The 27,869-nt window shown below is 32.0% G+C and overlaps 4 protein-coding genes across 6 annotated transcripts; 2 read left to right on the top strand and 2 right to left on the bottom strand.

Annotated features, from left to right (window-relative positions):
- The first annotated feature begins 46 nt into the window (after nucleotides 1-46).
- Nucleotides 47-7,959, top strand: LOC101243858 (gamma carbonic anhydrase 1, mitochondrial). The gene is given in 5 exon segments (NM_001310120.1): nucleotides 47-271; nucleotides 2,463-2,606; nucleotides 6,585-6,710; nucleotides 6,799-6,950; nucleotides 7,362-7,959. Coding segments are annotated over 5 exon segments (807 nt in total). The 5' UTR covers nucleotides 47-156; the 3' UTR covers nucleotides 7,632-7,959.
- A 4,976-nt stretch (nucleotides 7,960-12,935) lies between these two features.
- LOC101244339 (galactinol synthase 2-like) lies at nucleotides 12,936-15,128 on the top strand. The gene is made up of 3 exons (XM_004233483.5): nucleotides 12,936-13,345; nucleotides 14,217-14,540; nucleotides 14,622-15,128. The coding sequence occupies exons 1-3, from the start codon at nucleotides 13,022-13,024 to the stop codon at nucleotides 14,940-14,942; spliced, it is 969 nt and encodes a 322-aa protein (XP_004233531.2). The 5' UTR covers nucleotides 12,936-13,021; the 3' UTR covers nucleotides 14,943-15,128.
- Nucleotides 15,129-16,244: 1,116 nt separating this feature from the next.
- Nucleotides 16,245-23,001, bottom strand: LOC101244637 (lipid phosphate phosphatase epsilon 2, chloroplastic). 3 transcript variants are annotated; one of them, XM_069293364.1, is made up of 6 exons: nucleotides 22,535-22,973; nucleotides 20,804-21,029; nucleotides 19,912-19,985; nucleotides 19,707-19,754; nucleotides 18,477-18,497; nucleotides 16,245-16,606 (listed from the first exon to the last, which is right to left on the bottom strand). In XM_069293364.1, exons 1-6 carry the CDS (start codon nucleotides 22,790-22,792, stop codon nucleotides 16,598-16,600), a joined length of 636 nt encoding a protein of 211 aa, XP_069149465.1. In that variant the 5' UTR covers nucleotides 22,793-22,973; the 3' UTR covers nucleotides 16,245-16,597. The 3 variants fall into 3 exon arrangements, with proteins under 3 accessions (XP_069149465.1, XP_069149464.1, XP_010317222.2); XM_069293363.1 differs by lacking the exon at nucleotides 16,245-16,606 and having other exon boundaries at nucleotides 18,124-18,497; XM_010318920.4 differs by lacking the exons at nucleotides 16,245-16,606; nucleotides 18,477-18,497 and having other exon boundaries at nucleotides 19,422-19,754; nucleotides 22,535-23,001.
- A 299-nt stretch (nucleotides 23,002-23,300) lies between these two features.
- On the bottom strand, nucleotides 23,301-27,027 carry LOC104645976 (lipid phosphate phosphatase epsilon 2, chloroplastic-like). Its single transcript, XM_010318921.4, has 4 exons — nucleotides 26,647-27,027; nucleotides 25,416-25,641; nucleotides 24,049-24,122; nucleotides 23,301-23,783 (listed from the first exon to the last, which is right to left on the bottom strand). The coding sequence occupies exons 1-4, from the start codon at nucleotides 26,767-26,769 to the stop codon at nucleotides 23,556-23,558; spliced, it is 651 nt and encodes a 216-aa protein (XP_010317223.2). The 5' UTR covers nucleotides 26,770-27,027; the 3' UTR covers nucleotides 23,301-23,555.
- Between the last annotated feature and the right edge of the window lie 842 nt (nucleotides 27,028-27,869).

Here is a 27,869-nt window from a genome sequence, read left to right as displayed (position 1 = left end):
AGTAACACAACTCTAAATAAAGTATAACAAATGATTTTAAAGAGATAGAAAAAGATTCGTCCGATTCAACTCATTCCATTTTCTTCTTCAAAAACAGTGTTGGAGCTAAATTAACTGAACAATCCCTTCTTCTGCAGAATCACATTTTTCACGAATATGGGTACGCTGGGCAAAGCAATCTACACAGTCGGATTCTGGATCCGGGAAACGGGTCAAGCCATTGATCGTTTGGGCTGCCGCCTCCAAGGAAACTACTACTTCCATGAACAACGTACGTATGCTCTATCCTCTTTGTCTCCTTTGAGATTTTAGGTTTATGAATACTGGTATTTGGTAATTGATTCTTTCAAACATCAGTGTTTGCCGGCAAAGTTTTTTAATTGATTACACAATCCCTAATTTTACCTGAAAATGTATAAAATTGGGACAAATTAGAGTGGAATAATGATTATAGAGCATTAATGTAGCTGAACTACCTGTTTTATCCTCATCTTTGGAATAAAACGGGTGAGAGTTAACAAGTGGAGTGAAATGCTTTTTATTTTTATTTTTTTGGTTTGGAGTGTAGTTGATCCGTTGATTGGTATATGTGATTGATTGTTCTTTAAATACTGAATCCATTAGTGGTTTTGCATATGGTTGAATATTGAAGATGATATTGAATAACCAATGGAGCTAGTGACATTTTGAGGTTTTATTCAGCTGGGGAAAACCTTCAATTGATTACCGTTCCACTTATTTGTCTTGAGGTTATGAATGCCTTTGAAAAACTGAAAGGTGGATCTCTGTTTTTGATTTCACTGGTGTAACTTTATTTCCTTAGTAAGTGGGTAATTTTGGGAGCAGATGAAGTATGGAGATTCTTTCTTTCAGAAGAAATGTTGTCATACTAACAAGTAACATATAATGTGACTACCTCTTTGAGTAAATTCTACTTTAGGCAAAACGGGAAAGTAGAATTGCATGAAAGATGAAGCTTCCTTGCTTGTAAAACAACAAGAAGTTAATTAGTCTCACTTTCTTATTCATGTTAAATCTTATAAGAGTACTTGTATTATTTACATATACTAGGATACCACCTAACAATGCCCATGCATTCTAAATAGCTAAAAAGAAAGTCAAATCCTAAAACCATTGATCTTTGTCTTTCAGGGCAATCTAAATGTTGATCTAGTAAATTTAATAAAAAAAAATTGTTTGTTAACTCAGTCAGTCATGAGATCAACGTCGTAGGTGGATTTTGTTGAAAAACTTGAGTTTAATTATCCAACAACATAGTGAGGTTTGGGAGGGTAGAGTGTACGCATAACTTACCCCTACCTCTTGGAGGTAGAGAGTCTGTTTCCGAAAGAGCCCCGACTCAGATAACGCATATTGAAGACATAACAAATTCTAGAGGAAGCATTACATAGTATTCATGAAAAAGGAACAATAACAACAACAAAATAATGTGATAACCAAAGCACAAGAAACAATCAGTAGTAACAGAAATTGAGGGATAAGTAACTACATGAATACAGTTGGTATTAAATGAGAAACTACAGAGCACCAAACTACGACCAAGCTTATCTCGCAGTAAAGTGAGACAATGCTCAGTTACCTACTAGCCTTCTTTTCTTTTGAGAAGGTAGCCTTGTATTCTAATATGCGACCTCCACATCCTCCCATCAATCATCCAAAATTTGCAATTCTACTTTCCAGTTTTTGCCTAAAGTTTCTCAAGGGGATAATTTTACTGTTAAAGAATTAGATGATAATTCTGTGATGCTGGATTTAATTTAGTTCTGGAGAAGAAAAGGTGTCCTATATTGAAGTTGGAAATATTTTCTTATCTGTTATATCTATACTATATAGACTAGATAGATATATTTATGCTATTAGAGTAATGACTCTGAAGACTGCTGATGAAATGCAAGTACTTGAGGCAAAATTATGCTGATATCTATCTCCCCATATGTCTATGGTTTACTGGCTTGTTATTATTGGTAGATTCTCCCAACTGCAAAATTTGGATTTTCCGCAGTTCAACATCATTAGACTTTCAGACTCCGTGCTACTTTATTTCATAAGTCACTCAGACTAACTTTGTAAAATTATTCTTGTATATAAATATTTTTTTTTCAAATCGAAAGAAGCTACTGGCTTGGCATCTTTGGTTGTAATCTTGAACATTCATTGCTTCTTTTGTCTGAAGAGTCTGGTGACAAAGGATATTTTGCTGGATTGGTCATATTTGAAATAATATGCTCACACTTTGCCATCTGATTCCTTCATTCTAGTATGTATGTTTTTGCATTATAAATGTAATATACCTAGGAATCCTTTACTACAATATTCTTCGCTTTTGATCAAAGAATTTGTTTTTCATTTTAAGTTTGAGTATTTGTTTGTCAATGTGCTCCAAAGCACATATTACACTCCTGCATCTTTTGACATTTCCCATTTGTGCTTCCTTATTCCAGTGTCAAGGCATAGAACTCTTATGAACTTGTTTAACAAAACACCAACGGTTGATAAAGATGCTTTTGTGGCCCCAAGTGCATCTCTAATTGGTGATGTTCATGTCGGACGTAATGCTTCTATTTGGTATGGATGTGTTCTGCGAGGTATGTTCTGTTTCCCATAATATGATAATGTATCTTTATATGTGCTAAAATATTCTAGTAAAATGAATTGCCTGGACAAAGCTGTTGCTGCATTTGGCAGAAACCTTCTTTATGTTGCATCTCCCAGAGATGCGTTTAAATCATACCTATTGATTTTGAAACATAAAGATTGTCAACACTCTATGTATCCTAGAGACATTGAAGTAGGGGTGAGGCAGTGAGCCAAAATATCATCTTGTCTGATGAAAAGCTTATATGTTTCTTGAATATATGACGGAGGATAGACATTTGGAATATAGCTTCTTCGTTGATAATTCAGAATTAATTTTATGTGGTTCTCAAGCTTTTTTTATTGAAGCAATCATTTGTCTTCTACAAGTCCTCACTTTTGCAGGTGGCATTTCAATGATTTCATCACTGTACGAGGCTTAACTCACAAGAGATTGTTTATTCCTCTTAATTCATCAGTAATCTAATTCTTCCAAAGTTCTCATATTTATGTCAGCTTTTTATGACAGAATGATTTATTAGAAAAGCATTCAGTGAATGCAACTGTATGCATCCAGTGAGACCAGACTACTAACTTTAACCCTCAACCAGCCCCCCTTACTACATCAATCATAATCCAATCCACTACCTGACAAACAAAACAGAACAATAAGCAAAACCTGTTATCTCAATTCAATTTAATTCTCCATTGGCCTTTATTCTGTTGTTGAAGCTGCATCACCCTTTTGTTGCTTCCCTGTTTCCTATTTAGAAAATTCCCTTTATTATTTGGTTCACATCTTATTGCTAACCCCCTTCAACCTTGAGTTCTTTTGTTTGTTTTCTAGTTTGACCAAAAATGCGTAAAGATTCTGTTTTTCTAAATTTCTGCTATTCCAAAACTGAAGTTACCCCATTAACTTCTTTTCCACTTCTAGTTCTTATGATTGTACATTGTCATCAATTACTTGCAATTCATTATCAGCTATCTGTTTTCCATCGCCATATTTTTACCCATTATGCTCATTGCTTCTGCTTCATTATCTTGACCGTGTTGTCTGTCCATCTCTTCTTCACTGTTAAGACTTCTTTATTGAAGAGTGTCCTCCCCGTATTTCAGTGTATTCTCTTCAAAATCAATAGATTTCCTTTTCACTAGAATGTTACTTGTCTCTGTTAATGCCCCGGTGTCAGAGGTACCTTATCTGATTTTCCTCATCTAGGATGTTTCCTTTTCTGTAACAAAAATCATTATGGCGTATTATTTTCCATCAGAAGAATAAAAATGAAGAAGAAGAAGAGATTGGGACAAGCTTCAGGTGCCAATATAAACCTGACATGTTTAGTAAATAGTTACCTGTTGACACCTTTTCTCCCCCTTTTTTTTTTTACTTTAATCAAGAGTGTCTAAGTCACCTCCACCATGTTAGCTGCTTTGTTTGGGGTTGTATATTCATTCAACTCACTCAGCCTATTTTTTATGCTATCCCTCCTTACAATTATTTTTGATTTAGCTGGGCATCATGAAATGCCACTACCACTCAATAGGCAGGCTTCGATGCTCAAATGCAGTGGCAGACTAGCACAGCAGTGTTCTATCCTTTTATCCAATGACATGTAGGTGTGGCCTTCAAATTGTTGGGCTTGGCCATCTTTGAAGACACGAGTACTTCTAGCAACAACACATCTCTCTGAAATTTCCATTGGCTCCATCTCAAATTGAATGAAGTAGCAATTTTAGTCATCAACTGCTTGCAGGGAATAGCTTTTTTCCCTATGACAACATGTTGCTTGTCCCAGCCATTGTATTCCTTCACTTTGTCGGAAATTCCCTTCACTCTGTTTGATCAAAGGCTGCTTTGGTTTTGCAAGTGACCCCGTATCATCAACAAATTGCTTGATGTTTTCTTCCAAATGCTTTCTTATCCTCCATCCCTATCATTTTCGTATATTTGAACAAATTGCTGGTTCATTACCTGTCGGCTTCAACCACACAGAAACTCCCTTTATGTTTTATGCTTTACCCACCTCTATCTCAGTGTTCTGTCTTTCTCTAATTCTCGAAGTTCCCAAATGGTCGGAGACCTTTGCGGCTTCATCTGTGAAAACACTATAACCATAATTATCCTCCTTGTACACAGGTCCATAAATTTGGAAAGCTTCTCTCTCAATCTAGTGAAGATGTGGAAAAATACTATCATATCCGGTTAGCCATAATATATATGTCTGTTGAGGGTCTTTCCGTTTTAATTTTTAAGACAGGTGAAAGTGGGATTGAGGTGAACATCTGTTTACATAGTTAAGCTAGCCAGGCCTACCATAGAAGTCTGAAGGCACAATAAGTGTTTTGCTAGATGATTAGTTAAACAGGCCTTCTATAGGAATCTGGAGGTACAATAACTGCTTTGTAGATGATTAGTCTTTTTCTTGCTCTTTCATTTTTTTGACTTCGAGCAAAGTCGAAGAGAGGTCAAACTGTCCTGAAAGAAATATTGCTTTTAATTTTCAAGTAGAGTATTTTTCTTAATGGAAGCAAGGGGTGCACCTTTTGTATTGGGCAAGACAATAAGAAGCAAAAATTATTTTAGACAATTCTCAGTTCGCCAAAAGATGACTAGCCCTGTTGACATATAAGCATTTCAGAATAACAGTTAGCATGACAAGATGTATTAACTTCTGCTTTTGTAACTTTTTTTTCAATTTTTATTTTGTATGGTATTGGCTTGAGATGAGTAAATGGAGAAATATGATCAGTGAGGGCATATTTATTGCTGAGGCGTCGTCATTGTCGTTTACTTCTGCTCTTGTGTTCCTTTTTTTTTAATTACAACATCCATCATGCCAGTTCATCTTCTGATTTCCCTTTCTAATTATCATATATTCCAAGTACCAGGGGATTGTTTGAGGTTGGATCAGCTGTACTTTTGGTTGAACTCGTTTGTATTGAACAAGTGATGTTTGGTTTATATACAACTACTATAACTTATACGCCTCAATTCCAATCTAGTAGGGTTCAGCTATATAAATCCTCACTATCCATGTCGCTCCAGTTCAAAGCTGTTTAATACCATTATTTGAAAAAAATCGGTTCCTTATATTAGTGTTTGGTTTAATATTAAAAAATATTCAAGTTCAAAAAAAAAAAAAATTAAAAAATATTATTTATGAACTGTAAATGAACATAGATGCAGAAGTGATTATTTCTTTAACTATACTAAGAATCTCTTAACCACATTAGTAGAATTAAGTATGTTTAATTTGGGTTCACTCAGAATTGGAATTTTCTAGAAGAGCCTATACAATATTTCCAGGCCAATTATTCAATGGCCAGATTTTCACTACAATCTCACAAAACATCTTTCAACCTCCCAAGCACCTCCTCAATTTTCTCTTACTGTCTAAATATCAATCCACTATTGTGCAAAATGACCAGAATTTAAACATACTTTAATTTATACTAACACATTGAATCGAGTATACAATGTTTTGGTAGTGCTGTTAGAAGATGATGTCTCAAGTTCAATACATGTTGCCACAAATTTTGATTGATGAATATCCTCCCATGCCTGGAAATATTTTATAAGTTTTTATTCCTTCTTGAATCTTGATTTGTTAGGAACTTCCTGGTTCTGCCATAGTCTTTTAGTCAATTCTAGCTCCTTAAGGGCAAGGCCATAGAACTCTGTTTTGGGCTGTAATTGCTAATCTTTTAACAGGATAGGGCTTCAGTCAAAATTTGATTGCATGTTGTTTTCCTTAGTTTATTTTCGAGTTCACTTGAGTGATTCTAATTAGTAAGTAATATGCTATCTCATTTGTAAACAAAACAGAACTTCTCGTAGTCTTTAATGTCTGTAATAAACTTCACCAGCTATGTGTTACTGGCCATGTGTGTATGTTTGAGAAGTGTGAGGAATATGGTGATTTTCTTGCACCCAATATTTATTTTTAGTCTGGTTGTTCTTGCTCAATATGAAATATTCCATGCAGGTGATGTGAACAGTATTAGTATTGGAGCCGGAAGCAATATCCAGGACAATTCTCTTGTTCACGTAGCCAAATCAAATCTAAGTGGAAAGGTTTTGCCAACAATCATTGGCAACAATGTTACTGTAGGTGAGAACTATTTGGCAAATCAATAACATACATCTGCTGCCAATATTTTCAATGACCTTTGTGGTTAACTTCAAATCTAATTTTGAAGGTCATAGTGCTGTCTTACATGGATGTACTGTTGAAGATGAGGCATTTGTTGGTATGGGTGCAACTCTGCTTGATGGAGCTGTTGTAGAGAAGAATGCTATGGTTGCGGCTGGTGCCCTTGTCAGGCAGAATACGAGGATTCCTTGTGGAGAGGTTTGTGGTAACCTCAGTTTTAAGCTTTTCATTTTGCTATCATCATAGGTATCACACAGAACACACATCTGAGTTTTGACTCTGGTATGGTTATTAACCTAAAGATGGATTTGTTTCTTGTACATTTTGAGGCTAGTTGCTATGTCATGCAATAGATTTCTTAATTCAACTAAGAAAAGGTATCTTAATTTTTATATTCATAAACATGTGAAGTTGTGGCTTAGACTTAGATGTGGATATCAAGAAATTCCCGGGTAAAATCCTTTTTGAGGTTAATTTTATGTTCTCTGCCACCTTTCTACCTTGCCAGCATAGTGCACTTCCATCTTTTGGGATGAAAAACTATGGAATAGAATTGATTACGTTTAGCTTGCTAATAAATGTTGTTTTGGTGTTCTGTTTCATAAACAGGTTTGGGGAGGAAATCCAGCTAGGTTTCTGAGGAAGCTCACACAAGAAGAAATTGCTTTCATCTCGGAATCAGCAGCCAACTACTCTAATTTAGCACAGGTCCATGCTGGTGAAAATGCAAAAAGCTTTGATGCGATTGAATTTGAGAAGGCGCTGCGGAAGAAATTTGCTCACAAGGACGAGGAGTATGATTCTATGCTGGGAGTTGTCCGTGAAACACCTCCTGAGCTTGTCCTGCCTGTTAATATCCAGGCACCAAAAGCCATTTAAGTGTGGATCCAAGTTAATTTTCCCTTGGGTTCTATGGTGTTATAAGCCAATTTCTTTTTTCATTGGGCTGATCAAACAAGAAAATACCTACGTTTCATTCTCAATAATTAAGGTCAGGCCGAACCATCAAATACTTAATCCAGGTTTGCAGCTCTTGCATTTACTGTGCTGATCATATTACCAGTCAGAAGCTTTGATTGTGGATCAAGTACCAATTGTACCGTAGAGCAGATAATTGTTATTTTCCCCCAAATAATCAATTTGAAGCCAGCAGAGTTTACTTGTCAAAACTCATTTTTCCTCGTGAATAAATAGTGGTTCCTTTTTCTTTTAAACAAAGGTTTAAGCAGGAAGTCTCCACACATATAGTAAATATACTGAATGCAAAGGTTGGTTTTGCCTTTTTTGGTGTGTTTTCTGCCCAGTACCATGTGGTTATATTTCTTGCACTATGGTAAATTTAGAATTTTTTTTTTTAAAGTGACATGACTTAGATCTGGTAAGAGAAGAAATTTTCATCTTCTTGATTTGAAAATCTTTTTCATTCTTGTGCCCTTTGCTTGCCAACAAGTCTGGCGCATTGATTTGCTTCCCCATAGATACTCTCATTTGCCTAGCTCCTATTTTACTTGTCTTTCTTCTATTTCGTTCACTTGTCTTCTTATGTATCCATATTTTAAAATGTATTTGAGTTTCACAAATTATATATATATATATATATATATATATATATATATATATAAAACAAACTATAAATATTCACAAATCACGATCTTAAAATCTTGTATTCACAAATCACGACCTTAAAATCTTGAATTTGTTACGGATAAATATGGTAGAGGGCAGCTTCATAAGAGCAATAAATCACGGTGCTCAATTTAGATTATCACATTTAAACCAAAAAGGACATTCCTTTAATAGTATAAGAATATCAAAGTTGGTATTGGACACATGCTCTTCAGTCCAATGTTCCCACCTAAGTCTATAATATTTCCCATAATATAGGATAATGTTTTTGGACGGTTTGAACTTTTCAATATTTGAGGAAAATATATTATCTTTTTATACACCAAAACCCTCAAATTTATGTAAGACCAACAATATCAATTAACTACCCATGAAAGAAAAGTTTGGGAAAGATCTAGAGAGCTTCTATATTTGCTCTTCTAGGTTCTTTTTGACATACTGCATTTTCATATATTTGATCTATTTAGTTTATATATTTAAAGATAATGTTCATTAAGTATGAAATATTTTACTTTTTACATTAACTTCGAAATTTCTTATTACAAGTTTCGTGTCATTTGGTGCTCCTCTTTAAGATGCTTTCTTTTTTTGTTTCTTACCCTAATTTCGATATTTATCTTAAAGGACATTTAATTTGGTATTTATTACCTAAAAGATAAAACGTTTTCTATTAAAAATAGGATTAGCAAAGCTTGAATTTGTGACCTAAAAAGAATAATACTGTAACTTTTTAGTACACCTCTGTTTCAAAGACTGATTCAGTTTGATTAGACATAAAATTTAAGAAAGTAAAGAAGATTTTTTAATTTTGTGATTTTAAATTAAAAATATGTCAAATATATAAAATTGACCATTAATCCTTGTAATGTGAGAAATTCAATTTAAATTTCATCAAAAAAAATTCATCATTTCCGAAACGAACTAAAAAAAATCATTCTAAAAAGAATAATACGTAGTGTTCTTCTAGATCTTTGTTTTTCAATGAAGGTTAACGTAACAATTTTTTGTTGAAACGTGGCAAAATGCTGGATTAGTTTTTTTACGTAGAAAAATAAATCCACGTGACTAAATGTTTAATAACTTTGATGCAGACGTTACAATACCAAAAAAATTCATCGGCGATAGTTACGCTATTAGAATATGGCGGATTTAAAATTTTCATAAAAATTCAAAATAAAAATAACATTTAAAATTTTAAGAATTACTTTGGATTTTTCTATTATTAAGTTAATTTTTAATCTGTATATATATAAATATATTCAAAAATGACTTAAATATATCTTATAATTTTTTGCGAACATTCAAATAAACCCATTGATATCCTCTAGATCCGCCCTTGCGTTGGTCAAAACATCTCCATTTGTTGGAGAAAAATAATTAGTATTTGTTGCACCTAAAAATAATAAAAGAAGAACGGAATGTGTTTTTTTTTTTAGAAAAAAAATGATCAATCGATTTAACCCTTTAGTCAATTTTTTGGATTTGTTTTAAAGAGAAGTTGAATACAGGATAACAGTGAAAAAATGTTAATTAAATTGCAATTTTGTAAATTTTTAGTCCTTGTGAAATAGCAAAAAGATGTATTATTTTAAATAATAAAAGTAAGCATAACTATTTATCCTAAAAATTGTTAAACTTATTTATTGTTAATGCCTAATGGTTTTGCTGTAGATAAGGTTGTCAATTCATAGCTATACCGACTTACCATTGGTTTTTTAAAAAATAAAATGGGATCCTTTTTATTTTTTTAAATTAAATAATTTTATTTTTTACCATAAATTTTTTATGTATATGCATATACATGTTTTGAATTGTCAATAATTATAATTCATAATACTTTTTATATAGTCTACAAATATATAAAATTCTGTTAAAAAACTAAAATAATTACGTATAAATTTTCAGTTAAATTTAAATTATTTGAATTTTAAAAAAAAAACTCACCAATTAAAATAAAAAAATAAAAATAAAACTTTAATTATTTGACTTACGAACGAAAAAGTCATTGTCCTAGATTGTGGGAATCATAGGCGAAAAAGGGGATCTAATAAGTCATCACTTCAGAGGATAATGTTTTTGGTCGGTTTGAGGTTTTCTCAACGGTTAAAACCAACTAATTTAACCGAAAAGTTTCTGAAAAATAATTAGAAAATTTAGTCAGAAATTAAAAATTTATGATTTTTTTTAATTGATATTTTTTTATTTTTTAATTAAAATCTATTTTTTAAATAAAAAATATTAAAATCAAAAAGAAAAAAATATTTCAAAAAGTAAAATAACATAGATAAAATATAATTCTTATCAAATTTCCTAAATAAAAAAAAAAATTCATTAAAAAATAACTATTGTTTTTTTAAAGAGGTTAAGTTATATAATTAGTGAGAAAAATTATTATAATATCTTAAAATTATCTTTTACATGTTATAATATTAATCAAATACTTTTATGGTGAGTAAATAATTTCTAGAACACGTGATTAAATAACTAACTTTAACTCAAATATTATATCACCAACGTAACGTTTCGTTGATAACGATTATGTAAGTATAACTTTAGAAAAATGTTATCAAATATTATACTTTTTTCAAGGATGAAAGTTAGTTTGGGATAGAATACAACATATGACTTGTTTATCTAATTATATTACACTTGTATTGCTCTGACAAAAAAGATTTTTAATCAATTTAATTAATCTATCAGACTAATTTCTTTGTAAGTAGCCTGACATTTTAATTAGAGAAATTAAATTCAAAAGAAGTAGCTAATCTTTTGCATTAAAAAAAAAAAAAAAGAGATCTAGGTGTTAATTATGGGTGCACTTTAAGAATGAAATGAGATAATGTTGTGTGGGCCTAAAAATTGATTACTCTACTGTTTACAAGTTTAATTAACTACAGTAATTAAGAAAGATTATCAAAGATTTAACATGAGTTATTCAATTTAGGCATATTACCATAAACTTTATTTGGATAATTTAGTTACATATTTTAAACTAAGTCTTACTTTAATTGAACATCTTAACTTTTAATAAAGTGCTTTAATTAAATTCTTTTGATATAAATTATGAGCTTTTCTTTGTGTGTATTTTCATTAATTTGTTTGTTGTATATTTAAGTTAATCATATGAAATATGTTATCTTCTTTAATTATATGCATTCACCATGTAATTAAATCGTAAACTTCCATGAAAGTTTTTTTAAAACTTTAGATTGGTTGCCTATTAATTAAAGAGATAATATGTGTTTGACGTAATTAACTAATTAACCGCTTTAAGAATGAGATAATGTTGTGTGGGCCAAAAAATTGATTACTCTAGTGTTTAGTGTTTACAAGTTTGGTTAACTATTGTAATTAAGAAAAGATTATATTCAATTTAGGCATAATACCTCGAACTTTGTTTGGATAATTTATTTACCTACTTAATTTATATTTTATACACCTTTTAACTTTTAATAAAGTACTCTAATTAGACTCTTTCGATTTAGTTTTTTAGCTTTTTGTGTGTATTTTTGTTGATCCACATGTTATATAGTTAAGTTAATCATATAAAATATGTCATCTTTAATCATATGCATTAACTTATATAAATCGTAAAATTCTATGAATTAAAAGAGATAACATATTTCGACGTAGTTAACTTAACTGTTTTAAGAATGTGATAATGTTGTGTGGGCCAAAAAATTGATTACTCTAGTGTCTACAAGTTTGATTAACTATAGTAATTAAGAAAGATTATGTTCAATTTAGGCATAATACCTCAAACTTTGTCTGGATAATTTATCAACATGTTAAAACTAAATTTTATTTTAATCGAATATCTTTAACTTTCAATACAGTACTCAAATTAATTCTTTCGATTTAAATTTTTAAGTTTTTTTTTTTATATATTTTCATTAATTCGTTCGTTATATACTTAAATTAATCATATAAAATATGTCACCTTTTTTAAATATATGCGTTCGCTCATATAAATCGTAAAACCCTATCAAACTTTTTCTCACTTAGATTGGTGCCTTTAGTTAAAAGAGATAACATATTTTGACATAATTGACTTAACTGTTTTCTAAATAAATACAAATACATATAAAATCTTATCAAAATTCAAATCAACATTATTGAGAATTGAGATATTCAATTAACACACGACTTAATTTAAATATATAAATAAAATATTCTGACAAATTTAACCGACCGACTAGGTAATAAACCTTCTATATAATAGTATAATACTTTGGCCTCACCTGCACCGCCAATTTTTTCCATAATTTTCTCTCTTAAGTATAAAAAGTAACGGACGAAGTCAATGACACGACGTCGTATGTTCATAGCTGAATTTCATTTCCCATGCATTTTTTTAATTAAAAAAATATTTTTTAAAATTTTGAAGTATTTAGATCTTTTAAAAAATATATTATTTAATATAATCTAATTAATTTTAAAAATTGGTCAAATTGACTTTCAAAAAGTAAAATATGACAAATAAAAAATTGACCAGAAAGTATTTTTATCATCTTGCCTTGTGCCTATATAAAGGGACTCGAGGCACCATAGAAGAATACACAAACAAAACACAAAAGAAAAAATATATTCTCTTCTAAACTCACAAAGAACTTCAAATTTTATTTTTTCAAAACAAGTTGAAAATGAATCCAAATGTATTTAGTGTTACAAACAATGGTTTGGTTAAGGCAACAAGTTTGTTTAGCCATGCCTATGTGACATTTTTGGCAGGTAATGGTGACTATGTAAAAGGTGTTGTTGGTTTAGCTAAAGGGTTGAAAAAGGTAAAATCTGCGTATCCTCTAGTAGTGGCGGTGTTGCCTGATGTACCAGAAGAATATCGCCACTTATTGATCAATCAGGGTTGTATAGTTCGGAAGATCGAACCGGTTTATCCTCCAGAAAATCAGACTCAGTTTGCTATGGCTTACTATGTCATCAACTACTCTAAACTCCGCATCTGGGAGGTACGTATAAGCTAGCTTTTAGGTTTAAATATATATTTAAATTTTAATTTTGTGCACTGAATGTGTATACGTTCAATCTTAATGTTTTGAATCAAAAGTTATATACATTGAAGCTAGTACATAGATATATTTTGAATCCTCTAAAAATAAGATTAGAGATTCACCCAGTAATTGAAGGGGTCTAAAATTTATCTTGAGGTTTTAAGTTTAGACATTTAGCCTTGATTTTTATTTACTTTTTCTTGGAATTAAATTCCAAAAAATATATTTAATCATAAAATTTTGAAATTAATATGAAAAGCTATAAAATGTGTTTTCACCTTTTTCACTCCAAAATACTCACAAAAAGATTAAAAAAGAAAAAAACTCCAATTTAAATTTAGTGCCAAACATAATTGAATTCAAATATCGTTGTTCACCTTAAAAACTCTTTTTTTCAAATTTCAAAACGAAACAAGGTCAAACGCCCACTAAATTTCAAGCACTGTATTTTTATTTTTCAAACTTTTTGATCCATTAATGAAAATTCCGAATTCGCCTTCCAGCCAGATATTCCCTCCGTCTCTCACTTTTCAAATTTTGAGATTCAAATAAGTATGTTAACCAGTAAAAATTTTTTATAGATCTTTTAAACATTTAAAACTATTATCAATCATTATGACTTATAATACTTTTTACGCAGTTAACAAATATATAAATTTCATTTAAAAAAAAATTAAAAACGAAAAGCGTCACATAAATTGAGACAAAGACATAGATCACAATTTTTGTACATCAAATATAACATACACTGATGGTGTACAAATTTCATTACTACAATTAGTGGTAACTTCTAATTTAATTTTTTGTTTATATGAATGATTAAATGCAGTTTGTGGAGTATCAAAAGATGATATACTTAGATGGAGATATCCAAGTTTTTGAGAACATAGACCATTTATTTGACTTACCAAATGGCTATTTCTATGCTGTGATGGACTGTTTCTGTGAGAAAACATGGAGCCATACCCCACAACACAATATTGGTTACTGCCAACAGTCTCCAGAAAAAATTCAATGGCCTGAAGAAAATTTAGGACCAAAACCAAATCTCTATTTCAATGCAGGCATGTTTGTATTTGAGCCAAGTCTCCTTACTTACCATAACCTTTTGAGTTTCCTCAAAGTAACCCCTCCTACCTCTTTTGCTGAACAGGTAACCATAACAACAACCGCGTTTTTTTTGCTTTTGCTTTTGTTTTTGTTTCTTATACTTTGAAATGACGGTGAAATACAGGATTTATTGAACATGTTCTTCAAGGACATTTACAAGCCAATTCCAAACAAGTACAACTTAGTTTTGGCTATGTTGTGGCGTCATCCAGAGAATGTAGAGGTTGATAAGGTGAACGTTGTTCATTACTGTGCAGCAGGATCTAAACCGTGGAGGTACACGGGAGAGGAAGAGAACATGGATAGAGATGATATAAAGATGCTAGTGAAAAAATGGACGGAGATATATAATGATGGATCACTGGATTACAACGATAACAAGTACATGCTAATGGACGCCCCTCGCGGTGGCCAGGGCTGCATGACAGCCCCATCCGCCGCGTAGGGTATGGGGGTGTTAGAGAAAGTTATAATAATTGACTCTACTATAAATATATAGCAGAGAGATGGAGTAGTAATATGTGTTTAGGTAAAGGAAAACGTGATGTTTTAAGTTCTTCATGAATTTGTGTTTATTAACATTGTGAAAATGTATGTGGGAGAATATATGAATGAACTATATACGTGCTAATTTATGGGTCTGATCAGTTTATGTGACTTACTTTTCTTTTTAGTCAGGAATGACACATTTCTATATTAAGCAACAACTTAACTATAAAATGTCTATTTTACCTTTAATGAAATAATTTACAGTCGCACAAATTTTTATTATTCATTTTAGACCACCAATATTTTAAGTCTTTCTTTCTTTCTTAAACTCCATACCCAATCAAACTACCTCACATAAAAATGGGACGAAAGTTGTATTAGTTTTGTTTTGTTAGTTTTATATGGAAGTCCAACTATATAAAAATGGATTTGGCATCTTCTATCTAGGACTGCATCAGACCCTAAAGAGACTGGTAAGTAATTAATGCTTAATTGTTGTTTCTTTCTGTTAGAATTATCTATCGTGATTTCTTAAGGTATGTAAAAAATTATTCAAATATCAATAAAGGATAAAATAATTTTCTTTTGAAAAAAATATCTTCCTAATAAGTATTTCTTAAGGTGTGTAAAAGAGAATCAGATAATTTGAAACGGAGGAAGTACTCATAACCGAAATAATTTTGATTAATGAAAAAACTAGCAAAAGCCTACAAAAGCTAGGAAATACGTCAAATTATGAATTTGAATAATCAATACTACTTGTCATGAACATCGACAACTTAATATTTTTGGCATTTCTTTAGTTCGTATTAAAAAATATAATCATCAATATCTGTCGTCAAATACAACGTTTTTGAAAAAAAATTATATTATTGACACGAAATCTTTTATTTATCGTTGTGTGTTGGTTTTGTCCTTTTTAACAGTGGCCTAAATATGAAAAACAAACTACTGATCACCAAGATTTTGAACCCAATGTCTTTTTACACTTTTTTTTTAACTCCAGAATAATCCGCAGCCGCTACAATCACTGCCATAACTTCTGTCATTTAGGTGAGCACTTTGTGCGCACTGGGTAGATCCCCACTATGTAATAGCTTGCAAAACACACAGGGAATGTAAACCTCACTAGGTAAACCCTATGCGACAGGCTTGACTCAGAAGGCATTGAGGGAGATCCATTCCAGGTCACTCCAAACCAATTGAGTCATCCCGAAAGACTTCTATTTTACATTATTATGACAAACCAACAATAAACGTCATTTTATTATAACACAACAATAACATATCTCGCTTAGTAAATCAAATACACAAAGTTCAAGTAAAACCAGTTAACATGACTGGACAATCTTGAAATTTGTTAAACAAATACAAAATAAAAAACACACAAAATTAATAATTAATGTTACATGAGTACCATAGTCTAGCTTATACTAATTTAGTTGTTATCCCACCAATATTGTGACTAGAGATAATCCACAACTTTCTTATCAACTTGGAATGCTTTAGCAAGTACATCTCCAGGATGTAGAATCTTGGTAAAAAGTTTGTTCATTCATATTAGAAGTCATTCAGCAGTGACAACTTTTGGATCTTTGCATACTTTTTCATTCACAAAAACTGGATCATAATTATAATTAGAACATATAATAAAACTAATTAATGTTACAATTATTATTGAAATAAACTGAACTAACTTGATAATTTACCAGTAGTTATAGTGTCATCAATAGAAATACAAAAATCTTGTAAAGGACTTGGATAAAGTTTATTAAATAATTAACTAGGAGGAAACAAGACCATTTTTAAAATTACTCAAAAGAAATTTAAAAATCATTCTGAATCTTACCTCGAACACATAAAATCATTTTGAATCTACCTCTAGAACATATAAAATCATTTTATCAATCACAAACAGAATTTAAAAAGGGAAACTTTCACATATAACCACTTAAAAATAGCTTAATTACTCTTCAAATTCATAGTTTGATAATTACAATTCATAGCTACATGTCATATGGGGGAGAGAGGCGAGCGAGACTGGGAGAGAGAGGAGAGAGGATAGAGAGGGGGGAAAAGTGGGAGAAAGGTGAACTGTATATGTATATCGGTTAGATAATTATATATATATATATATATATATATATATATATATATATATATATATATATATATATATATATATGTCAAGCGAGATTGGGAGAGGGAGGAGAGAGGCGAGCGAGATAGGGCAGAGTGTGAGAGAGAGATATGTATATAGGTTAAATAATTGTATATTATTATGTATTTGTATATTCTTGCGAATTATATATACAAACGTGACTAATTATACAAACTCAAAGTCGCATGGCTTATTGAAGTTACCACGCCCAATATGGCAATTTATTAATACAAAGGACTTAAGAGCCATCATTAATTAGAAATTAACTCTTAAAAAAATTGATTTATTATTGTTCTCTCTGTTTGTATGTGATTTATGATTTGATAAGAGAGGTATATTTCCCTATTTATATACTTCCTCCGTTTCAACAAGAATGTTCCTGATTCCTTTTTAGTTTGTTTAAGAAAAAATGACTTCTTTCCTTATTTTGGTAACACTTTAATTTTAACTTTCCATGTAGCATGTTTAAGACCACAAAATTAAAGGGCATTTTGTTACATTTGACATAACTTTAATTTAGAACCACAAGATTAAAAAGTTTTCTTTCTTTTCTTAAACTTCGTTCCAAGTCAAACTAGGCCATCCTTTTTGAAAAGGATGGAGTTTAAAAGATTATAGTTACCCTAATTAAACAAAGTCTGAATTAGCTTCTACATAATTACCAATTCATATATGGTAGTAGTAAAATTTTGAAGATTTCATGAGTTGGGAAGATGGGTCAACAACTATAAGGACTAATTAATCTTATAATTTTATGACAAGATATAGAAACAATTTATAACAACTAGATATAATTATTAAATAAAGACTAAATCATATTTGTGGAGGACTTATTATTGGAAATGGTCATAATTATGAAAATGGATGTGGAAGAAAAAAGAAGTTGAGTATGATAGAAACTTTAATAATGAAAATAATAACCAGATAATTAGTGCATGGCATGTTATGGCAATGGTTATTGGTTAATAATTAGTGCTTTCAAAATATCATGTATTTTGCTATCAATTAAGAATTTTATATTGATAAAAATACACTCAGATATATGTATTTTTGTATCAGATACACTAAAATAGGAGAGAGGAGTGTGAAATGGGAAGAGATGCGAGAGAGATTTGTCTTGTATTTCAAATACATGTGAATCACATTAGATACACATTAGATACAAGTATCTCTATGTATCTGGTGTGATTAGCATGTATCTGGTGTACCAGATACATAGGAAAGTGGCAAGCGAGATGAGAGAGAAGTAAGAGAGATGAGCGAGATTTTTTATATATCTCAGATACATATAAATTCACTTGGATATAATATATCAAGAACAAATTGTACCTGATTTTGTCCCCAAGTATCCTGAAATATTGTATATGAACGTATCAAAATCTGATAAGATACGAAATATTTACAGACTAAAATATTTACAGACTAAAATATATCTAAATAATTAACTTGTAAACTAGTGAGATTATTTAGGTATGCCTTCCCAGTACAAAAGACTTTGAGAGCCACCACTAATTAGTTAATATTCGGTGTAAATTGTTTGTGTTCTTAAAATAAAAATATTAAATTGATGGTACGAGAAGTTGTGTAGCAATGCTATTTCTTTTGTCGCACATGTGTTTATAAATAAGTCTTGAGATTGTTATATCTTTAATCAGAGGTCTACGAGAAAATTATGTTAAGAATGTAATTCTTAAATGAGCATTTTGCATTGCACGATTCAGATTTAATTAAAGTTCTAATACGAATATCAAGCACCTGGCATAAAATACAAGAAGAAATTTGATATATAAATAAAGAGAAGTTTAAAGTTGGTAAAAAAATATAATTCTTCCATGTATTATACTTTGATCATATACATCTCATATCTCAAAGCATATATGTAAAAGTACTATTGAAAGTTCTACCTTTTCTAATTTCTAATTTTGACTTATTGCTTTCTTTGGTATTTTTCTTATAGCTAATTAATATTGACCATTTCCAATGACCTGTGGAGATTAATCAGTCTCTATAGTCGTTGAAGAAAAGTTGATCAGGATTTTGTTTTACCATAAACTAATCATGAAATTATGATAACTAATCATGAAAGACTTCATTGTTTATTTTAAGGGGTTTAATAACAAAAGTATAAAACAACTACTCATGTTTGTTTCTTGAAAACCACCATTAATTTGATATTCTAAGCAGTTACAACTAATAGGAGCACCAGTTAGTTATATAGTAGAGAACAAAATTCCTATTCCAATTGAAGTGTAGAGCACATTAGCTGATGAAAAGTAATGAGCAAAGTCGAGAAGAATTTTCTCATAGAACTATAAGCTTTGTTTTGTTAGTTTCTGTATGGAAGTTCCATGTTTAGTGTGTAGTTTCTCAGTAGTATAAGTTGATCTCCTCAAGAACCCAATATCGGATCACATATAGGAGAAAGCTAGCACAAATGGCTGCTGAGCCAAGAACAACAACAATCCGAACCCACAAGTATGAAATAAATGCAGCTAACACTATTGCATCCCACAACCAAAACCAGAAAATGGAGAAAGAGAATCCGAGTGCAGCACCCACCGTTACTTGGCTGGTTGTGTGAAATTGTTGTGAAACCCGTAGCCAGGACTGCACAAACACAACTAAAACAGTTGAAACAAACCAAGGTTTTGTGCAGATAATCGATTGAAAATAGGTACAACCCCAACTGCTGCTCTGCAAGCATACGAAAGTAATTTGACAAAAAAAACACTAAATGAAGGTCCGGTGACCAGTGGTAACTTACAAAGTAGGAGCCAAGTGCAAAGATGAGTGCGCTAACTACTGCAGTGATGCCGTTGAACCCAAAACATTCTACCACTGTGTCAAACAAAAAGAGAAGACTTATTAGAGGTTGGATATGGAGAGTTTTAAATGCCATAGCTGCACACGGAAACTCAATAAACAAGAAAAAGGAAACTCGAAGAGTCATACAAGAAGCACGCCACGTGTGTCCTTTCTGGTAATCTTATGCATCAAATGAGGCAAAATCAATTTAATATGAATCCATGCCAGTCAGAGAATTTGTGAAGACGGGCGCTTGTAGCAGAGAGGTTATTCAAGAACACAAGTTATCATATGACATAACAATAACTTTAATTAGAAGAGCTGCTCATACAAGCACAATATTATCTCCTAAAATTAAAGTGTGTGCAACACAATCACATTAGAACTATCACACAAACAGTAGAAAGAGTGCAAATTCAGCAAGACATACCACCTTTTTATGCCAGGTTAGGAATTAGAATATGCAGGGTTAATAACTAAATTGATTGCTTAAGGTCTAATAGGAAGCTCTGATAGAGAATACAGAATAGAGAGCTGAAAAAGAACCCAGCAAACCCAAGGAAGATAAGGAACACATCCTAGGAGACCAAAGATGGAAAAATTATGCAGAACAAGGTGATAACAAATTTATCTAAAAAGAATTTACAAGGTAACATCAAAAATCCAAATGAACCCATTTAATAGTTTTATCTTTAATGCATGATGTCCTCTTTAGATCATAATCGAAGGGACAAGGGCATTTTTAACTCTTCTCACGTAAATGCATATTGACAGATTTAGAGTTTAAAGGATTAAGAATATCTAAATCGGTTATTTTATCCATCTGGGCAATTAATAGCTAAGAAAATTACTTGAGACAATACAGAACGTCACTGTATAAAAGATTGACTGCGCATGAGAAGATGGCATTCCAGGATCCGATCTTATCGTAGAAACAGGTCGCTCTTGGTTTAGAATTCTCTTCAATACAGTTGAGAGCGCAGAATTCAGAACGGAACCAGAAGCAGCCCAAAGAGCTTCGGCATCATGTCTCCAAAGAAAGATTATACCAAAAAGTGCAGCCACCAGCCACTTACTCTGCATTATAGTAACTAAGAAATTAGAAATCTTTACGAGATTTTTCTCCAAAGCCAAAACTTTGAGCAGAAATTTGAGAGATGGAAACAACCAGTTCCATTCTTGCAAAGAAATTAGATCAAGTAAAGTTACCAAAAAGCAATCCAAAATTTTTCAGTCAAGCAAGCAGGTCAGTAGCAACAATCAGATCATGGTGATGAAATGTATCCTAATTTATAGTGTGATGTCAAAACGCATGATGATACAAACGATAGTAAATTTAGGAGTCTCCAGGTAAGTTGCATTAGATCATTGAAAATAAAACTCAGGTCTTTATGGAAGGTATTCTTTCATTTAGCAAAAATAGAGGGTAAGAGAATATAGATGGCACCAAAGGTGACCTGAAAATTACCAGATTAAATTAGCATAAGAAAGGTGAGCTACTAAAACCAAAAGCCAACCTAACACTAAAACTGATAAACCAGCTGCAGTTCACTTCCAAGGATGAAGACAGAAACAAATTGAAGATTCTTAATATCCTGTTATTTGCAACAATCAATACATTCCAAGATTGTCAATTTCACTTGTTCTGGAAAAGTGGAACTTAATACCTAACTCATCTTAAAGAATCAGGGGTTAGCAATAAAATGAACAACAGTACGGCAGCAAATGTAGGACTATCAGGCTAGTTTGGAAGGTCATCTAAAATTATAGACTCCAGGATGGTACAAGACAAACCGAGGTTAACATGCTTAAGACTAAAAGGTCTTTTGAATTGAAGAACTCCAAGATAGTAAAGTGAAACACATAGCAAGTATGCTTCATAATATCTTTCCGTATATTTGTGGTATGTGCCCATTATAGCCTCAAATCTTAGCATTGCCATAGCCTACTACTAGCAATTTCAGCTTGAACTTCGGTGATAAGCAGAAAAGGCCAAATAAGTTGACAATTTACTTAAGTCACACTTCAACTCTTTTATAAGTCTAATCAACAGCATCCTTTAGCAAATTAGCCTTGTATTAGAAACATTTAATTCAAAAAATTATGAGCTTCAAAGGATTTGTAAAACTTCAATGGTGCTTATACAAGTCTGACACAAAAACAAGGAATGAAAATTTAGGAGTCCTTCGAGCAAAGAACCGCAATCAAGGGCGTGACCTAGTAGTGAATGAAGTCGTTAGGAATCATGATGTTTCAGGTTAAAACAAAAACATTAAGTAATTCTTCTCAACTATCCTAACCTTACCGGACAAAGTTACTCGAATACCAAAGTCATAAAAGATAAAAACCTCACTTATTATTTTTTTTATGACAAGGGAACAGCAGCAGCTACCCTTTGGCTGCACGTAGGGTAAACCATGCTCCAAACCCCTTCCTTTGTTTGCAAGGGTTTCGAACTTGAGAACCTCCGATGCCAAACCGCTAGACTACTCCGAAGGGTCTTGTGGTTCACTTATTTACTAAGCAGGGAGGATGAGCACAAACAAATAAAGAAACTAACTGTACAAGGAAGTTGAACGAACCAAGCTATTGAAAGTGGCGTTAAGTCCAGCAGAAGCAGAACTTGAGGACCCATCAACGAAAGCTTCTTCTTTTTCTAAACTGACACCCATCACCTCATCTTCTGCAGCGGCTCGAACTCTAGCAATAGTTAATGGAAATGATTTATGTCTTGTATAGAGAGAAAAAGAAGCGAACTTCCGACGGAAATCCAATTTGGAATTGAAAAATTTTGGAAAACGAAGATAGGGGGAAATAACAAGAGCAGTTGCAGTAGACATTGTTGGAATTTTTCTCCAATTGAAACTTAAAGCCCCACAGGCAGAAATGTAACAGGACGACGAATAGAATATACAAGATTTTGAGAATTTTTAAGGTTGCTATATACTTGTTTGAACTCAATAATAACAACTGGCAATCGTTAGTTCCTCAAAAATATGGAAAACATTTTTGTCATAATGTGGTGGATTTATATTTTTGTTCATACCTTAGTATCCACTAATTTTAGTTTTATATTATGAAATCGAAATCTTTAGTTAAGAAAAAGACAATCTTATTTCACATTCAATAATAAATGTTTGATAAAGTTTAACCTTGTCATGTTAATAGTCTACATGGGTAGATATTGTACAAGTCAATCTACTCTATAGTGATTAATGAAAATAGAAACTATATTTTCTACAATTTTACAATATTATTTCTTATTTAACATATGTCCAGATCAATCTAGTATATTCTTTTATGACGACGATATGTGGCATTTCTTGAGTCAATCAGCAACCCAGAAATATCAAAAGAAAAAAAAAATAGGTATATCAACTTTGCTGAGCAATGTACACAAATGATATTTAACTTTTGACAGTGTTTGTCCCATCGGCTTAAGTTTTGGCCGTGAAGGTTTACCTGTGGAACAAACGAGGTCAAAAGTTCAAAATCAATCATTTACAAAGTCATTGGGGAGTAATTTCCTGCCAATAACCCCTTCTAGAATTGTTATCAAACACTTCCAGAATCCTGAGTACTTTCTCACTATACTATAAACAATTAGTTTTTCTCAAGAACCCAGTATCGGAAAACATATAGGAGAAAGCTAACACAAATGGCTACCGTGCCAAGAACAACAAGAATCTGAATCCACAAGTGGGATATAAATGCATCAAGGACTATTGCATCCCACAACCAAAACCAGAAAACGGAGAAAGAGAATCCCAGTGCAGCACCTACGGCTACTTGACTGGTAGTATGGAGTTGTTGTGAAACCCGTAGCCATGACTGCACAAAAACACAACGAAAAAGCTGATCAATGTATGGTTACAATAGTCACTAAACTAAGGTCTTGTGAAGAAAACCAGTTGAAATAAAGGTAGAAACCATAATGCTGACAAGTGAAGCTTGCCCAAGGGGTTGAGTGTCCCTCATCAACCAGGAGGTTGAGGGTTTGAGTCACACTAGATAGTAAGTGGGAACACTACTGATCCTCCTAGAGGGTGGGGGTGGGAAATAAACCAAACTGCTATTCTGAAAGCTGTCTACTTACCAAGTAGGAGCCAATTGCAAAGATAAGTGCACTAATGACTGCAGTGACTCCATTTAACCCGAAATATTCTACCACTGTGTCAAAACAAAAGAAAAAGATGGTATTAGACGTTGGTATGAAGAGTTTTTGATGGAATAGCTGCACATGAAAATTCAAGAAGAGAGAAAAGGAAAATTAAAATGTCAAACAAGACACAAACTCCCTGTCTTTTCTAGTTATTTATTCATCAATAGACACCACATGGCTATAAGGTAAATTTGACGCATAATCAATTGAATCTACCAACCAGAGTACTTGTGCAGATGCGTATTTGTAGCAGACAGGTTATTCAAGCACACAAGTTACCATAGGAGCTCATGACAACATTAATTTGAGAGCTACTTGTATAGGCACAATAGGCGTGCTAAAGCACCGTTTTCAATGTCATTAAGAGACCACAAAGTTTAGCTATGTGCAATACAATCACATACAGCTATCACATACGGCAAAGTGAGAGTGCATATGCAGCATAACATATCACTTCTCTAGACCTGAGTAGGGATTAAAATCTGCTGGGTTAAAATTTACGGACAACCCAAAAATGTTAGCACTTTACTCACATAATCATTAACCCAAACTGTTCTTTGTCATATATTTTCTATCCATATCAAGCATTCAGGTCAGCTGCCGAAATGACTTTTCTTTGGCTAGTGCATTTCCTACACTCTTTACAACAGCAGTTTATTACTACAAAACTTTGGGCATGTACATATATTGATAACAGATACAGCAAAATTTGACAGCACTTTGTTATAGCTTAGCTCTTTGGACTTGAATACTGCTAAGTATTGCAAGAAAAATATCGAATTTACTAGAGATTTTTTCTAGAGGTCCATGATGGTTGAACAACTCTCAGTTACATCTAGCCGCTGCCCTAAGACCTTGGTATGACAATCCATAACGGTGCATGAGTGCCTCTCTAGAAGCAATTCACATCCTATTATATCCATGATCAGAGGAGAGTAGTTTTACAGATCATCTAACTGATTGCTTAAAACCTTGTAGGAAGTTCTAAGTCTAGAAGAGAATAAGCAATAGTCCGGTGAAAAAACTCACAGCAATTGAAGAAACGGAACATATCGTAAGAGAAGAAAGAGACTAAAATAACAAGCTAATGAAAAATTACAACAAATAGAGGGACAAGGTAACAACAAAAATCCTCATGAACCTATTTTGTAAGTTTATCTGCAATGCTTGCAGGCCTCTTTCGATATCAAAAGGATAAGGCCAGTTTGGTTAATGAATTTTCACTCTTAAGCAAATGCACAAGGATGGATAGTTATCTAAACCAAGCATATTTTCTTCATCTGGTTGACTGAGAATATTACTTGAGACAATACAGAACATCACTGTATAGAAAATTGACTGTGCATGAGTAGATGGCATTCCCGGGTCTGATCTTATCGCAGAAACAGGTCGCTCATGGTTAAGTATTCTCTTCAATACAGTTGACAGCCCAGCATTCAGAATAGAACCAGAAGCTGCCCAAAGTGCTTCTGTGTCATGCCTCCAAAGGAAGATTATAACAAAAACTGCAGCCACCAGCCACTTACTCTGCATTTGAGGTAATTAAGAATTTAGATATCTTCACATGATTCGTTCTAACGCCCAAATTTTAATCAGAAGATATTGATATAACCAGTTACATTCTTGCGGAAAAATTAAGATCAAGTCATGACCATAAAGAATTTAAAAATTATCAGGTCAAGCAAACACGTTCACTGCACCAATCTGATCTATCTGAGAAAATGTATCGTTAATTTATAGTGCAATGCCAAAAACATGATGATTCAAATGATAGACTTGAATCTAAAAGTCTCTGTATTAGAGCCTTTTAATTTTGAGAAGTAAAAGTCTCTGGATGAGTTACACAACATCGTTACAGAAAAATCAGATCATTATGGAAAATATTCTTTCATTAAACACAGAGTTCCAGAATTTATATATTTTTTGGTTTCCCATCCAGGGTACCTGCATTGGAGCAAGTGGTGAAGCTAGAAATTTTGCTAATGGTGTTCAAAACTTTAGTATATATCTCTAAAAAGCTGTTTTAACCTATATACACAAACTTATTTTCTATATGCACAATATAGTTTTTCAACAAAAAGTGTGCCACTTATTAGAGCCCAATAATCCAACTTTCCATAACCATCTTAACGGTAGCACGAAAAAAATGTGAGCTTTTTAGGACCAAAAACCAACCCAACACCAAAACTGGTAATCCAGTTGCAGTCTACTCCGCTCCTTAGGGCAGGGGCGGAGCCAGCCTTCTATTAGGGGTTCATAAAGATGTATATTAGATTTTCAAAATCTGATAAAATTTAATGAGCAAGCAGATAAACTTGCAAAATCTATGGTAGGACTTCAATTACACAATGGAAATTCAGGGGACCTGGCTAAGAACATAGTGAAAATGCCTCCTACAGTAAAGGTCAAATCTTTCCTTCTTCTCTTTCATTTTTTCTTTTTCAAAAACTAATCAACATGTAAGCACAAAAGAAATCAAGAAACAGTACAATAAGTTGAAAATGAACTGTGAAAATTAACGAACCAACCAACCAGGCGATTGAGAGTGGCGTTGAATCGAGCAGAAGCAGAAGTTGAGAAGTCATGAATGAGAGCTTGTTGTTCAAAAGCTCCAAGTTTTACAGCAACATCTCCATTTCTGAGTAAATCCGCCATATTCCGAGATAAGGAAGAAAAATTTCACCTCAATCGAAAGTGGTTTGGGTTTTTTCGAAAGGGCACTTGAGGTACACATTTTTAGTTCAACCCAAAGCCCCACACCCACAAATGTTTAAAATAAATGGAATGTAATTTTTGTTGGATGTGGAAGATTTCCATTTCTTCTTTTTTTTTTTTCCTCTCAAACATGGTATTCGAAAATCATATTGGAGCTCGACTTAAATTTGAATAAGGTTCCTTCAGAAGTGACCCTTTCAATCGGGCTAGTTATAACATGATCCCGTTACATATATTTAGTGGTGTATATAAGATTGAATTGGTTGAGGTTTTTAAATTGAATTTTTAATCATAAATAAATCAAACTAATTAAATTCAGGTTTATCAATTTTATGTTTTTCGATAAAGTATTCATATAAATATGTAATTAACTAATAATTTATGATTTTTTAAATCTTATCAAAATATAATTATATAAGATATTAATTTAAAGAAAATAACACAAACGATGATATAAGTGACCGTACTAAAATATTCAATAAAAAGTAATTTGCATGAAACAAATATTACAAAGTCATAATGAAAAATAACCACAATTTTTAAAATATTAAATCATGCTAAAATAACTCTAATAAGCATTAATTACATGACTAAACAATTTTAAAAAACTAAAATTACGTTATTGTTATGAAATAATATATATTATGATGAAGAATACAGTAGGGAGAAGAGAAAATATTTTTTATTCATCTTGAAGTATATTCAAGATTCATAGATATTTCACCAATTTAATTTACAATGAAGGAAAACCCTTGGAAAAACTAACTTAGTCCTCAATAAGAATTCCTAACCATATCTAAAAGGACTCCACGTAATTAGACATTCACTATAATACAGATATGTTTATAGCAGTTATAAATATATTTTATTTGTCTAAAAGAAATAATAATATTCAACATCATTGTCATTCTTAGTGTTAAATTAATTTTTTTATGCTAACATTAATATTGATTTGATTTTTTGAGTTTTATTAGACTTACTAAAATTTATTGAATATAAATTTTATCGAACCATTCAAAAATTCAAGAAGATAAAAACAA

The sequence above is a fragment of the Solanum lycopersicum genome, chromosome 2 (assembly GCF_036512215.1).
Source record: "Solanum lycopersicum chromosome 2, SLM_r2.1".
Lineage (NCBI taxonomy): Eukaryota > Viridiplantae > Streptophyta > Magnoliopsida > Solanales > Solanaceae > Solanum > Solanum lycopersicum.
This window is presented reverse-complemented; position numbering and strand designations above follow the sequence as displayed.